The 13,899-nt window shown below is 30.9% G+C and overlaps 1 protein-coding gene across 1 annotated transcript; it reads left to right on the forward strand.

Moving 5' to 3' along the window:
• Positions 1-12,299: 12,299 nt before the first annotated feature.
• Positions 12,300-13,200, forward strand: LOC145957297 (histone H3.3-like; the record flags this gene model as incomplete). Its single annotated transcript, XM_083073525.1, has 4 exons — positions 12,300-12,405; positions 12,510-12,585; positions 12,672-12,762; positions 12,857-13,200. Coding segments are annotated over 4 exons (411 nt in total), but the record flags the coding sequence as incomplete, so codon positions are not given.
• Positions 13,201-13,899: the final 699 nt, after the last annotated feature.

The following is a 13,899-nucleotide window of genomic DNA, read 5'->3' on the forward strand; positions in this document are numbered from 1 at the left end:
AAATGAACCCTAGATGCAACTTGGTGGCCAAGGATGGAATCTTTGGGTTTAGATTGGCTATATCTAGGTGCATGATAAGACCATGCAACCTTTGCCCGCCACTTGGACCTAAGCCATTCTAACACCAAAAATAGATCCAATGAACACCAAAAAAATGTGTCACCCTTCTAGTTAACACCCTAGCCCAAAATTAAAAACCCTAATCATCTATAGCACCCCATAATACAAGGGTAAAAAGGGAAATACAAGGGAAAATAAATTCTAAGTCCTAAACACCCTAAAATACAAGGGTAAAATTGGAAATACAAGTAAAATAAATTCTATGATTAAAAAGAACTTAGGAGTTAAGGTCCAAAAGTGGCCTCACTAACCCATTCCTCTTGCCTCCTTTAATATATCACCTCTTGGTCTTCTCGGCCTTAGTGTTATTCCATCATTCCCTCCCTCTTGAAAAGGATTTGACCTCAAATCAAGAGGTTCCTCATGGTGGGCATCATGACCAACAAAAACATAAAAATAAGCATTAGAGGTAATAGTATATGATAGAAATGGAAAGTGTATCCTAAGAGGAGTTCTACTAAAAATGCTAAAAATATTGTCTAAATTAAAAGGACTAGACTTTCTAATGTTAAGGATAGGATCCTCCCCACGGTGAAGTCTAGGTGTATAACTAAAACCTAAAAAGGTAAAAAGACTAAAACTATAGCACACTAATGTATTAGTCCTAAAAACTAAAATATCTTGTTGGAAGTGCCCAATGTAATGACCTAGGTATGTATTGGAAAATAAAGAGAACTTAACTAAAAAATTACCTAAATAACTTTGTATTGCGTAATTTGTTAGATACATATGAGAAAAAGGTGTTAAGAGGAGTCTAGGAAACTCATATAATCTAAGTTTGTCTTGTAGGAAAGTATTCAAGTTAAGTTCAAATAAGTTTGAACTTCCTTCAAGATCAAAAATAGAAGATACAACACCATGAGATGTATCCAACAAACCATACAAACCAAAAGTTGGGTGCTTTATGAAGAAAACTAAAGTAGAAAGAGTCTTAAAGAAAGAAGGTTTATCTTCCTTGGGCACCACCAAGGACGTAGCACAAGAAGTGGGACTAAGTGAAGTCCACTTCTTCTTCACTAAATCTTGAAGTTGAGATTCTTTTTCTTTAAAAAGGATTTGTTTTTGAATCTCCACTTCATGACTAGTGGCAACATGAGAGAAAGAGTTAAGGTCTTGATGAATGAAGAAAGTCTTTTTAAAATCATTTTCAATGGGAAAGTGACTCTCTTCAAGCATAAGCCCTTTGGAAGAAACATTATCCTCCTTACTCTTCTCTAAGAGTGTTGGTTGTTGTTTTTCATTTTCTAGCCACTCTTTAACCTTCTCTATACTTTTCTTTATTTTTTATTTCTTTTCTATTTTCTTTTCTTTTTCTTTCCTTCTAAGTTCCTCCTCTCTTGTTTTATTTTCTTGCTCATGCATACCCCTAGGAACTCTAACTTCTTTGCCTTTTTGAGATCTAGTTGGAACAATCCTAGGTTGGGATCCACTAGTTTCTCTCCTCTCAACTAATTTTGCATGTAGTTGTTTTATTTCCTCATTATTTTTTTCAAACTCTTTTTCTTTTCTTCTCAATTCTTCCTCTCTTTTTATATTTTCCTCTTCTTTTTTTCTTAGGTACTCTTTGAGTTGCCTAATTTCTTCCCTAACACTAGACCTAGTACTACAAGAGTTATGACCATGGACACTAGAATGATCACTCATCTTTGATCCAAAAAGGTTTTCACAAAGTGTTTTCAAAAAGGTTTGAAAAATTTTTCACAAAGAGTGAGTGATAAAAGGGTTTTCACAAAAAAGGATTTTCAAGGTGCAAGATAGGTATGAAAAGGCCTAAGTGTACAAAGTGAACTATCAAGGGAGGTGGACTACTGTCGCCACCGGCCTGAAACGGGGCTTTCGGCATTCGCGAAGGATGGTTGGACTCTTTTATTTTTGTTTAAAAAATATGGATTGCTAGAATGACGTATTCTCAAACTGAGACCTTGTCAAACGAGCAATTTTATTAAATGATTCACCAATCCATGTTAATCCCAAGCGGGACCCTCCATGGATTAGTGGTTTTCATAAAAAGGAAGGGTTCGTGGAGTCGCCACCAATGTTTTACTCAAAACATTGGAAAAAGGGATAAGGCAATTGATTTTATAAATCAACTTTGGCCATTATAACCAGAGTTGGGTAAGGGAGTCGGTTACGCGTGGGGAAGGTGTTAGCACCCCACAGCGCCCCTTTCGGGTTCCCTATGACAGATTATTTCTAAAATAACAGTGTAAAATTACTAAATTACCCCTATTTATTCTAAGCAATTATAAATTAACTATCTACATGATGACAGTTTAAATATGCACACAGAAAGCAGTAAAAGGAAGGACTTTAAGAAGAAACCTTTGAAGCGTGCTTTTATATATTTCGTAAAACTGGGAAGCTTTTTGGCGTTCCCTCGCTCTACAAGCTCGCTCGCTCCTTCCTAAAAACTTTTAACTATGGAAATCCGGAGGATTTCCCTTCGACTAGGTTCGATCCTCAAGCAAAATAGCTCGGGGCTCAAGAACTTTGTCGGATCAACTCTCCGAGTGATTTCTAGGGCAGAACACTGCTCAAAAACCCCAGAATACTCAAGGAGAGGGTTAAAACTATCTTGAAAAGTGTGGAATGACGTCCAATTGATGTCATATTTATAGGGAACAGGCCCAATACGGGCTACAGAATCAATACGGCCGTATTGAAATTTTTGAACTTCAATACGGCCGTATTGAGTTCAATACGGCCGTATTGAAGCTCAGAAATTTCAATACGGCCGTATTGAGTTCACTGCGGCTGTATTGAAGCTTCAATACGCCGTATTGAGTTCACTGCGGCCATATTGAAGCTTCAATACGGCCGTATTAAGTTTAGTACGGCCGTATTGGGCTTCATTCCCTCCACTTCCTTATTTTAAGCTACTCTAAGACCTCTAAACCTACAGATAGCCATCCTATGGTCTTCTAGGAGTCCTTCTGGCTGACTTTCCTTCGATCTTTGAGGGTCTTCGAGTTTTATTTCCGACCCGGACAATTTTAGGGGTCTACAGCTGCCCCCCCTTTACTTAGTCAAACGGTCTTTTGGTGTACCGGCTGACAAGTAAAGGAGTTGACCCAATTGTCCGGGTGATGTGCCAACCTTCTGACTTGTAGCGTCTTCCGGTGGAAAATTGTCGAGTAGCCTCTCCAGGTTTTGCTTTGCTTGCTGCCCAAGCTGGAAGCTGTGAGTACCGCCTCTCCAGGCTTAGCTTCACTCTTTGTTCGAGCCGGAAGCTAAGTACCCTTGTGACAACGGTAGCAGTGTGAGTTTCGCCTCTCCAGGCTTAGTCTCGCTCTTTGTTCGAGCCGGAAACTAAGCACCTTTGTGACGACGGTGAGCAGTGTGAGTTTCGCCTCTCCAGGCTTAGTCTCGCTCTTTGTTCGAGCCGGAAACTAAGCACCTTTGTGACGACGGTGAGCAGTGTGAGTTTCGCCTCTCCAGGCTTAGTCTCGCTCTTTGTTCGAGCCGGAAACTAAGCACCTTTGTGACGACGGTGAGCAGTGTGAGTTTCGCCTCTCCAGGCTTTGCTTTGCTTGCTGCCCAAGCCGGAAGCTGTGAGTACCGCCTCTCTAGGCTTAGCTTCGCTCTTTGCTCGAGCCGGAAGCTAAGTACCTTTGTGACGACGGTGAGCAGTGAGAGTTTCGCCTCTCCAGGCTTTGCTTTGCTTGCTGCCCAAGCTGGAAGCTGTGAGTACCTCCTTTCCAGAGATAGCTTCGCTCATTGCTCGAGCCGGAAGCTGCATACCTCCGTGTTTGTGACGACGGGGGTAGCGTGAATATCTCCTTTCCAGGGATTTGTGATGATTTTTGTCTCCACAGTCCACTATGCTGCTTCGACAGTTTTTCTGATTTTGTGCCGCTGAGGGCTGGATAACGCAGGGATCCGTCTAGGGGATGTGCAGTCATTCATAGGTTCCTGTGCCCCAACATGCATTGCATTGTTGGTACCCATGGGGAATTTCTGAATCCTTGGGGTGTGGACACAGATGCTCTCTCTTTGAGTTGAACGATGCCTTATGTTTGGCTGACGTCCTTTGACGTTGGTGGAGTATCCCGGTTGTCCTTATTCGGGTGACTCTTTTCAATTTTCTGATTTTGTAGCCTCTGTGTAGGCTATTATCCACTAGGGATTCTGGATGTTGATTTTGTCTCCACAGTCCACGATGCTGCTTCGACGATTGTTTTTGATTTTTGTGCCACTGAGGGCTGGATAACGCAGGGATCCGTCTAGGGGATGTGCAGTTACTCATAGGTTCTTGTGTCCCAACTTTCCATTGAGTAGTTGGCGCCCATTGAGGAATTTCTGTTTCCTTGGGGTGTAGACACGAAGATGCTCTTTCTGAGATGAGCAGTGCCTTATGATTGGCTGACGTCCTTTGGACGTTGGTGGAGTATCCCAGTTATCCTTGTTCGGGTGTCTCTTTTGGTTTTCTGATTTTGCTGCCTCTGTGTAGGCTGTTATCCACTGGGGGATTTTGTCGTTGATTTTGATTAGCCTCTTCTGTTAGGCATATCACCTTGATGTTCAATGATTGGCTGAGAGCCAGATTCCACTTGGGGAATGATTATTGATCTTTTTATGATTTTTCCTTTTGAAGGAGTGCCTCTTATGTAGGCGACTGGGGAATTGGGGTTCAGTGTTCGGCTGAGTGCCGGATTCCGCTTGGGGAATATTTATTGATATTTTTTGATTTTTCTCCTTTTGCAGGGATGCCTCTTGAGTAGGCGACTGGGGATTTGGGGATCTTATGTATCCCAGAGTATTTTTTAGGAAGCCTCTGCAGGCTTAGCCTCACTCAACGCCTGAGTTGAAGAGCTATCTTCACTGAGGAAGTTTTAAAGTCCTTTGACTTGTATATACTGTTTGGATGATCGCACTTCCATTGGGGATTGCGTCGATTTTGCTTTGATAGCTCTTGCTGGGGATTTTGAATCCAAGAGCATGAGTTGAGGTTCCCTCTGGGGAGTATTATTTCTGCGAGCCTCTCCAGGCTCAATTATTCTTTGATGTGGAGTATTATTTTGGCGAGCCTCTCCAGGCTCAATTATTCTGAATGAGTATTGTTTCGGCAAGCCTCTCCAGGCTCAGTTATTTCTGAGAGAGTATTATTTCAGTAAGCCTCTCCAGGCTCAATTATTCTGTACAGTTGGGGGAGTATTATTTCTGCAAGCCTCTCCAGGCTTTAGTTATTCTGAGGAAGTATTATTTCTGCAAGCCTCTCCAGGCTCAATTGTTCTGAAAGAGTATTATTTCAGCAAGCCTCTCCAGGCTCAATTATTCTGAAAAAGTATTACACTACTAGAAAAATTAATATTTGTGACGAATTTTGTGACGGAAAAAATAGCATCGCAAATAGTGACGGATTTTGTGAGAGATTTTTAAGTTTTGTGACGGACAAGAATTTAATGACTTTTGTGACGGATTTTGTGACGGAATATATTCCGTCTCTAAAAATCCGTCACAAATTTCGTCACTGAATCAAAAAAAAAATATTTGTGACGGATTTTGTGACGGAAAAATTTCCGTCTCTAAAAATCCGTCACAAATTTCATCACTAAATTAAAAAAAATGTTTGTGACGAATTTTGTGACGGAATGAACTTCGTCTCTAAAAAATCCGTCACAAATTCCATCACTAAAATGAAAAAATTTAGTGACGGATTTTTCCCTCTCAAAATTCCGTCACAAATAGGTAAAAATATTTTGTGAAAAAATTTGTGACAAATTGTTCCCTCTCAAAATATTAAATTTTATTTATGAAACTTTTATATTTAAGAATTATGCATAATTAAAGAAAATATGTTAATTTTTTTTTAAAAAAATAATAAAATTAAGAATATTTTATTTCATTAAAGGACTGAAAAAATTATAAAATTCATTTAATTAAATAAAAAATTGTCAATTTTAAACATAAGAGACTAAGACATTCATTAAAAATATTTTAAAAAAAACTTGTGAAAAAAAAAATATTAATTTAATTTTGGCTTAATTATATTTTTGATCCCTCAAGTATTGTAATTGTGCAATTTTGATCCCTAAGATTTTAATTGGATAATTTTAGTCCCTAAAGAATTGTAACTGTGCAATTTTAGTCCTTTAATTTTTAATTGAACAATTTTAGTCTCTCAAAAATCATAATTGTGCAATTTGAATCTGTCTCATTAAAAATTTAATAATTTTAAATTTTTAATATATATATATATAATAATTTAAAATTATACCATTATTTGCTTATTTAAGTTAACATATACTATAATTTTTATTAATGTAACAAATGATATATATTTATTGTTACTAAATAAATAAAATTTATATATTATTAATAATTTAATATTGCTAATAAATTAATATCAATAATATTTTTAGTATATTTATAGATAAATTGATAATTTGATAAATATAACTTAGTATATATTAATATACTTTTACAAAAATATAAATATAGTAGATAAGATATGTATATTTATATTTTTGTAAAACTATATTAATATATAATAAGTTATATTTATCAAATTATTAGTTTATGTATAAATATACTAATAATATTATTGATATTAATTTATGAATAATATTATAAAAATATAATATATATGAATATGAATAAAAAAACTAAGAAAACATAATATCTTGAAACCCTTCATTGAGTCATATCAGAATATTTATTATAATTTTAATTATGATTTTTATAATCTTTTGATTTAATACTGGATTTCTTTCGATTATAATATTTTAATGTATTTTATTTGAAGTATCAGTTAAAATATTTTATTATCTTTTCATTTTAATTTATTGTAAAATAATTAGAATATTTAATTTAGTATCATAAAAAAATAATCATTTTAAGATTTAATTTATTTAATTTCATTATTTATTATAATACTTTTATTTATTGTATTGATAATTTTTTTAATTAAAATATATTTTAAAATTTTAGTTAATTCATTATCATTCACTTATTTTATTAAAAAGTGATCAAATATAATTTATTTTCAATTAATTTAATAAAATAAAAACTTTAAAATATATATTTAAAATCTGTAACAATTTCTTAAATACTAATATTTAATTAATTTTAATATAGACTAAATTTAATATTAGAAAATTTATTGTGATTTTAGTTATAATTTTTATTATGTTTTGATTTAATATTGGATTTCTTTTGATTATAAAACATAGTAAATAAATGAGTGATGAGTATCCTCGATTTGTTTTGATTTGTTTCTAGATTTGTTTTGATTTCAATTTCAATGTTTACTTAAATGAGTGATGAGTATCCTCGATTTCCATATTTCTTTTAGAATTAGGCTATAAATATAACAAAAAATTTAGAATTAGATTGATTTTCTGGATTTTATCTTCTGAATTTATTTATCTTGATTTTGTTTTCAATTTTTATATAATCGGGTGATAAATATGAATAAAAAATTATATATAGTTAGCTTTAATTTTTCTAAATTTATGTGTTGTTATATATATATATATATATATATATATATATATATATCATAATTTTTCTATAATTTATGATATATTATATATATATATACATACTAAATCAATTATTCATCTTTCGATATAAGATTGATTTCTTTTGGTTATGATATTTTAATATATTTTATTTAAAATATCAATTAACATATTTTATTATTATTATTATTTAATTTATTGTAAAATAATTAAAATATTTAATTTAACATCATTTAAAAAATAACCATTATAAAATTTAATTTTTTTTTAGTTTAATTATTTATTATAATACTTTTTAGTTACCGTATTAACCAAAAAATTATTTTTAATTAAAATATATTTTTGAATTTTAGTTAATTCATTATCATTCACTCACTTTATTAAAAAGTGATAAAATTTAATTAATTTAATAAAATAAAAACTTTAAAATAAATATCTAAAATCTTTAACAATTTCTTAAATACAAATATTTAATTAATTAATTTTAATATATACTAAATTTAATATTAGAAAATTTATAAATATTTTAGTTATAATTTTTATTATCTTTTGAATTAATATTGGATTTCTTTTGATTATGAAAGATAGTAAATAAAATTTAAAATCTGAATGAGTTTGTTTGATAAAAATATTTAATTAATTTTAATATAATAAATTTAATATCAAAATATTTACCTAGATTTGAGTTATGATTTTTATAATGTTTTGATTTAATATTGGATTTTATTTATTATAAAACATAATAAATAAAATCTAAAATCTGTTAAACGAATCCACACTCCCTCTTGCCCTTGCAGACCTCTTTCTCTTCTTTGTTAAACCAATCCACACTCCCTCGCCGGCCACCACAGCTCCTTCTCCGTTTAACCATTATAACAGTTCCTCACCCGACCACCACACCTCTTATACTAATAATACTAATAATAAAGAAGATTGTTTCATTTGGTGTCCACATATTTCTTTACTTATTTTATTCTTAATTGGTATTTCAGTGTGTGTATTACACATGCTAAATATTTACCATATATAACATAAATTTATAATAAATTATATATACCAATCAATATTAGATTTGAATATGTAAAACATAATAAATAAAACCTAAAATCTATAGCAATTTCTTTGATACAAATATGTAATTAATTTTAATATATAATAAATTTAATATCAGAATATTTATTATAAATTTAGTTATGATTTATATAATCTTTTGATTTAATATTAAATTTCTTTTGATTATAATATTTTAATGTATTTTATTTGAAATATCAGTTAATATATTTTATTATATTTTTATTTTAATTTATTATAAAATAATTAGAACATTTAATTTAACATTATGAAAAAAAATAACTATTATAATCTCCTCTAATTAAAAAATATTTTTCCACTTAAATGTTTTTTCTCTAAAAGATAAAACAAAAAGAAATTAGTATGTGACTCTACAAGTACTTCCCTCTCAAAAGATAAAAAAATCTTTTCATTTCCCTCTTAAAAGAATCAGAAAAAGAAATCCCTAAACCCTCTTTATCAATCTTTTCATTTCCCTCTTAAAAGAATCAGAAAAAGACCCTCTTTATCAGTACATGGCTCCTTAATGTTTCCTAAATCCTGTGATGATTCCTGTGCCTCCAAAGTGAACCCTAAATCCCGTTTGCATCATTTTGATTCCTTTTGACGCTTAAGATTCCGGTGAGGGTGAGGGAGGACGAACGAGAATGCCCGTTACGTGACTGAAACGTGTCTCGACACCGACTGGATGGGCCGCGAGGTCTACGGAGGAACGGTTGGGGACTAAAATTGCACAATTGTAATCTAAAATTACCCAATTAAAATCTTAGGGATCAAAATTGCACAATTGCAATACTTGAAAGATCAAAAATACAATTAAGCATATAATTTTTTAGCTAAAAAAGTTAAAAATGAATGTGTAATTAGAAAAGTTTAAAATATTTATTTTTTAATTTAATAATTTAATTATAATATAATAAATTTTAAAAAAACTTATAAATTAAAGTAAAGAAATCAGAAGTGTCAATTAATTTTTCTAAGTTATTGATTTGTTATTTTTTAGTTTAGCTGTTTATTGAAAAATGTCTTTCTAATGTCATAATTTTATAATTTTAAAGTGTAAATTTTTAGTTAAAAAATTAAAAGTTTCTTATTTTATGTTAATAAAATAATATCTTTTAATTTCTTTATTTTTATGTTTAAAAACAAACTATAAATTAATGTAATTTAAATTTAAAAGTGACAAGGATAATTTACAAGTTTTTAATAATTTTTTTTAACTTTAATTGCTTCTAAATGAAGGAAAAAAAGTAAGAAAACAAGATAACTTGAAACCCTTCATTGAGTCATATCAGAATATTTATTATAATTTTAATTATGATTTTTATAATCTTTTGATTTAATACTGGATTTCTTTTGATTATAATATTTTAATGTATTTTATTTAAAGTATCAGTTAAAATATTTTATTATCTTTTCATTTTAATTTATTGTAAAATAATTAGAATATTTAATTTAGTATCATAAAAAAAATAATCATTTTAAGATTTAATTTATTTAATTTCATTATTTAATATAATACTTTTAGTCATTGTATTGATAATTTTTTTTTAATTAAAATATATTTCAAAATTTTAGTTAATTCATTATCATTCACTTATTTTATTAAAAAGTGATCAAATATAATTTATTTTCAATTAATTTAATAAAATAAAAACTTTAAAATATATATTTAAAATCTGTAACAATTTCTTAAATACTAATATTTAATTAATTTTAATATAGACTAAATTTAATATTAGAAAATTTATTATGATTTTAGTTATAATTTTTATTATGTTTTGATTTAATATTGGATTTATTTTGATTATAAAACATAGTAAATAAAATCTAAAATCTGTATCAATATCTTTGATAAAAATATTTAATTAATTTTTAGTTTCCCTCTAAAACCCTAGGTGAAATTGGAGAAGATCAGCAGCGGTGTGCCTGTAGCTCATCCCTGACAGTGGATATTATCCGTAGATAAATTCTGTAGGTAAAACATATTTTTATTATCTTTTCATTTTTATTTATTATAAAATAATTAGAATATTTAATTTAACATCATTAAAAAAATAATCATTATAAAATTTATTTATTTTTAGTTTAATTATTTATTATAATACTTTTTAGTTACCATATTTATCAAAAAATTATTTTAATTAAATATAGTTTAGAATTTTAGTTAATTCATTATCATTCACTCACTTTATTAAAAAGTGATAAAATATAATTTATTTTTAATTAATTTAAATATAAAAACTTTAAAATATATATCTAAAATCTGTAATAATTTGTTAAATACAAATATTTAATTAATTAATTTTAATATATAGTAAATTTAATATTAGAAAATTTATAAATATTTTAGTTATAATTTTTATTATCTTTTGATTTAATATTGGATTTCTTTTGATTATGAAAGATAGTAAATAAAATCTAAAATCTGTATGAGTTTATTTAAATCAGTGATTAAGTTTGATTTCTTTCACTAGATGATTACCCTCTATAGTGTTTTTTGTTTTGACAAGATTACCCTCTATAGATTAGAATAGAATAGTATGTTAATTACTATATGAAGTGATTTCTTGTAGATTTATTTGACATATCAGTTAACATATTTCCCTTAAAATTACAAAATCATTTCAACAAAACTATATTACAAAATCATTTCAACAAATTTATAACAATATAAAACTACTCCACAAACCCGTGTTTTATAGCATTTACTTTAAGGCTTTCTCCTTGTTGGTTTTAGTTGGAGAGTTGAGTGATTTCCAAATTTTTTTGCATCCATTGTGTTTGTATGAGAGTTTTGATGGATGTTACGGCCAATGCGAGAGGTTATCTAATAGAGGTTATGGTTATGATTTTTCATGATTGGAAGTGCAAGGTTTTTCTGAACTTCAGCCATGTTGTTGTAATTGTAGTAATTGTGTATGAAAAAGCTTATTAGTGCAGTTGTGACTATTAGGGTAGAAAGAAAATTGATTTCAAGATAGTTTGATTGGCTAGGAACTAAAATTTGTAGTCCTTTTTCTTATATACTGATTGATGAGCCGTAATTTAGTGCTTCAATTCATATCATCAAGGCATTGATTACTTCTCACATTTAGGGTTAATTTCGTAGTTTTATCATGTTTGCTAATTGTCATTTGAATTATGGGCCTAATTGCAAAACTAATCAAATTTTTGTTTCTGGACAGTTTGACCTTCGCTCGGTTTTTTGGCCATATCTGGAGCTACAGGACTCTGAATTGAGCAATCTTGGTGGCGTTGGAAAGCTAAGAGAAAAAGCTACAAATGTCTCACTAATGTGCATCTCCTAATTCGAAGCCTAAGATGGTCAAAATGGAGCCCGAAAATGACCCACGGAATCTGGAAACGTTTTGGGCCTTGTTTTACAATGTTCAAATCAGTTTGGGCCCAATTTGACCCAAGCCTTCTAGAAGGGCAAAAGAAACACAAAAGAAACACAAATGATCCACGCTGGCAATCCTCTCATGGACGAAGCAACCAATTAGAAAGAAGCACACGGATTAGCATAATTTATCAAATCCAAATTACCTTTGAATTTGAAGTCTTCAAAGTCCACGGTCTCGGACCCTGTTCCCTTCTTTTCATTATTCTTCCTTCTCACTTTCCAAAATTTAATCTTCCAAATTTCTAATCTTTCAATTTTCCTCTCTCTTCATCCATGGCTCGTACCAAGCAAACAGCTCGCAAGTCCACCGGTGGAAAGGCTCCAAGGAAGCAACTCGCCACCAAGGTATTAGGGTTTTCAATTTTTCAATTACCACTTTTTCTCAATTCCCAATTATTCAATTCACAATTTTTTCTTCAACCCTAATTGAATAAATGTGATATGTGTAGGCTGCGAGAAAATTGCGCCAACAACCGGTGGAGTCAAGAAGCCCCATCATTATCGCCCCGGAACCGTTGCTCTTCGGTAATTAGCTATTTTCTTCAATGGTTTTTGTTCTTGTTTTTCAACACTTTTTGCTAAAAATTGAATTTTTAATATCGTGATTTCAGTGAGATCCGAAAGTACCAAAAGAGCACGGAGCTTCTGATCCGCAAGCTCCCCTTCCAACGTCTCGTTCGTGAAATTGCACAAGACTTCAAGGTATGTTCAAATCTGTGAAGAACCCTAATTTTTCATTTTTCTTTTGTTGTTTGGTTTTGTGACTAAGCTTTGTTTGTTTGAATTGTATTTGCAGACTGATTTGAGGTTCCAGAGTCACGCGGTTCTTGCTCTTCAGGAGGCTGCAGAGGCTTATTTGGTGGGTTTGTTTGAGGACACCAACTTGTGTGTCATCCACGCCAAGAGGGTCACCATCATGCCCAAGGACATTTAACTTGCACGCCGCATCCGTGGAGAATGTGCTTAGGCTTATAGGATAGTTGTTACCTTTCCGTTTTGCAATACTTTTATTGTTTTTAGGTTTTTAGTTAAATTTCAGTTTGCTATGCGATGTATAGATAGATATATGGAGACAGCATTTTACCTATTGTAGTTCCTAGACACCAACATTTGGATAATTGGATTCTGCTCATTTTATAAGTTTTGTGTGGATTTAGCTTGGTCATTTTCAACTGTTTGCATTTTGGTTATTTGGTTATCATATATACTGGGGACTTAAGTTTTCATTGAATCTGGCACGACTGGTAATCGATTACAAGAAATGGGTAATCGATTACCAGAGAACCTTTTAATAAGTAAATTTCGAATATATGATTTTCCATTGTCTGGTAATCGATTACATGTATAGGTAATCGATTACCAGACTCTTAAAAACAAATGGTTCCCTCAAATTTAGTGATCAACAGTTAGTGAGGGATTCATCCCAGTTAGTGACGGATAAAATCCGTCGCAAATTGTGACGGATAAAATCCGTCGCAAATTGTGACGGATTTAATCCCTCACAATTTGTGAGGGATTTAATCCCTCACAAACTGCGAGGGATTAAATCCCTCGCAAATTGTGACGGATTCTACTTAATTAAAGTCATCACAGTTTGTGACGGATTTAATCCCTCACAAATTGCGAGGGATTTAATCCCTCACAAATTGCGACGGATTTTTATTAATTTCTAAACATTTATTATTAGAAATTAGTGACGGAAATTATACTATTTGTGATGCCTTAATTCCGTCACTAATTGTGACGGAAAAAATAATCCGTCACTAAATATTTTGTGACGCCAAATTTTGTGACGGAATATTTTCCGTCACAAATTCCGTCACTAATTGATTTGTGACG

Source organism: Cajanus cajan, chromosome 4 (genome assembly GCF_000230855.2).
Source record: "Cajanus cajan strain Asha chromosome 4, NIPB_CcT2T_4, whole genome shotgun sequence".
In the NCBI taxonomy this organism is placed as follows: Eukaryota; Viridiplantae; Streptophyta; class Magnoliopsida; order Fabales; family Fabaceae; genus Cajanus; species Cajanus cajan.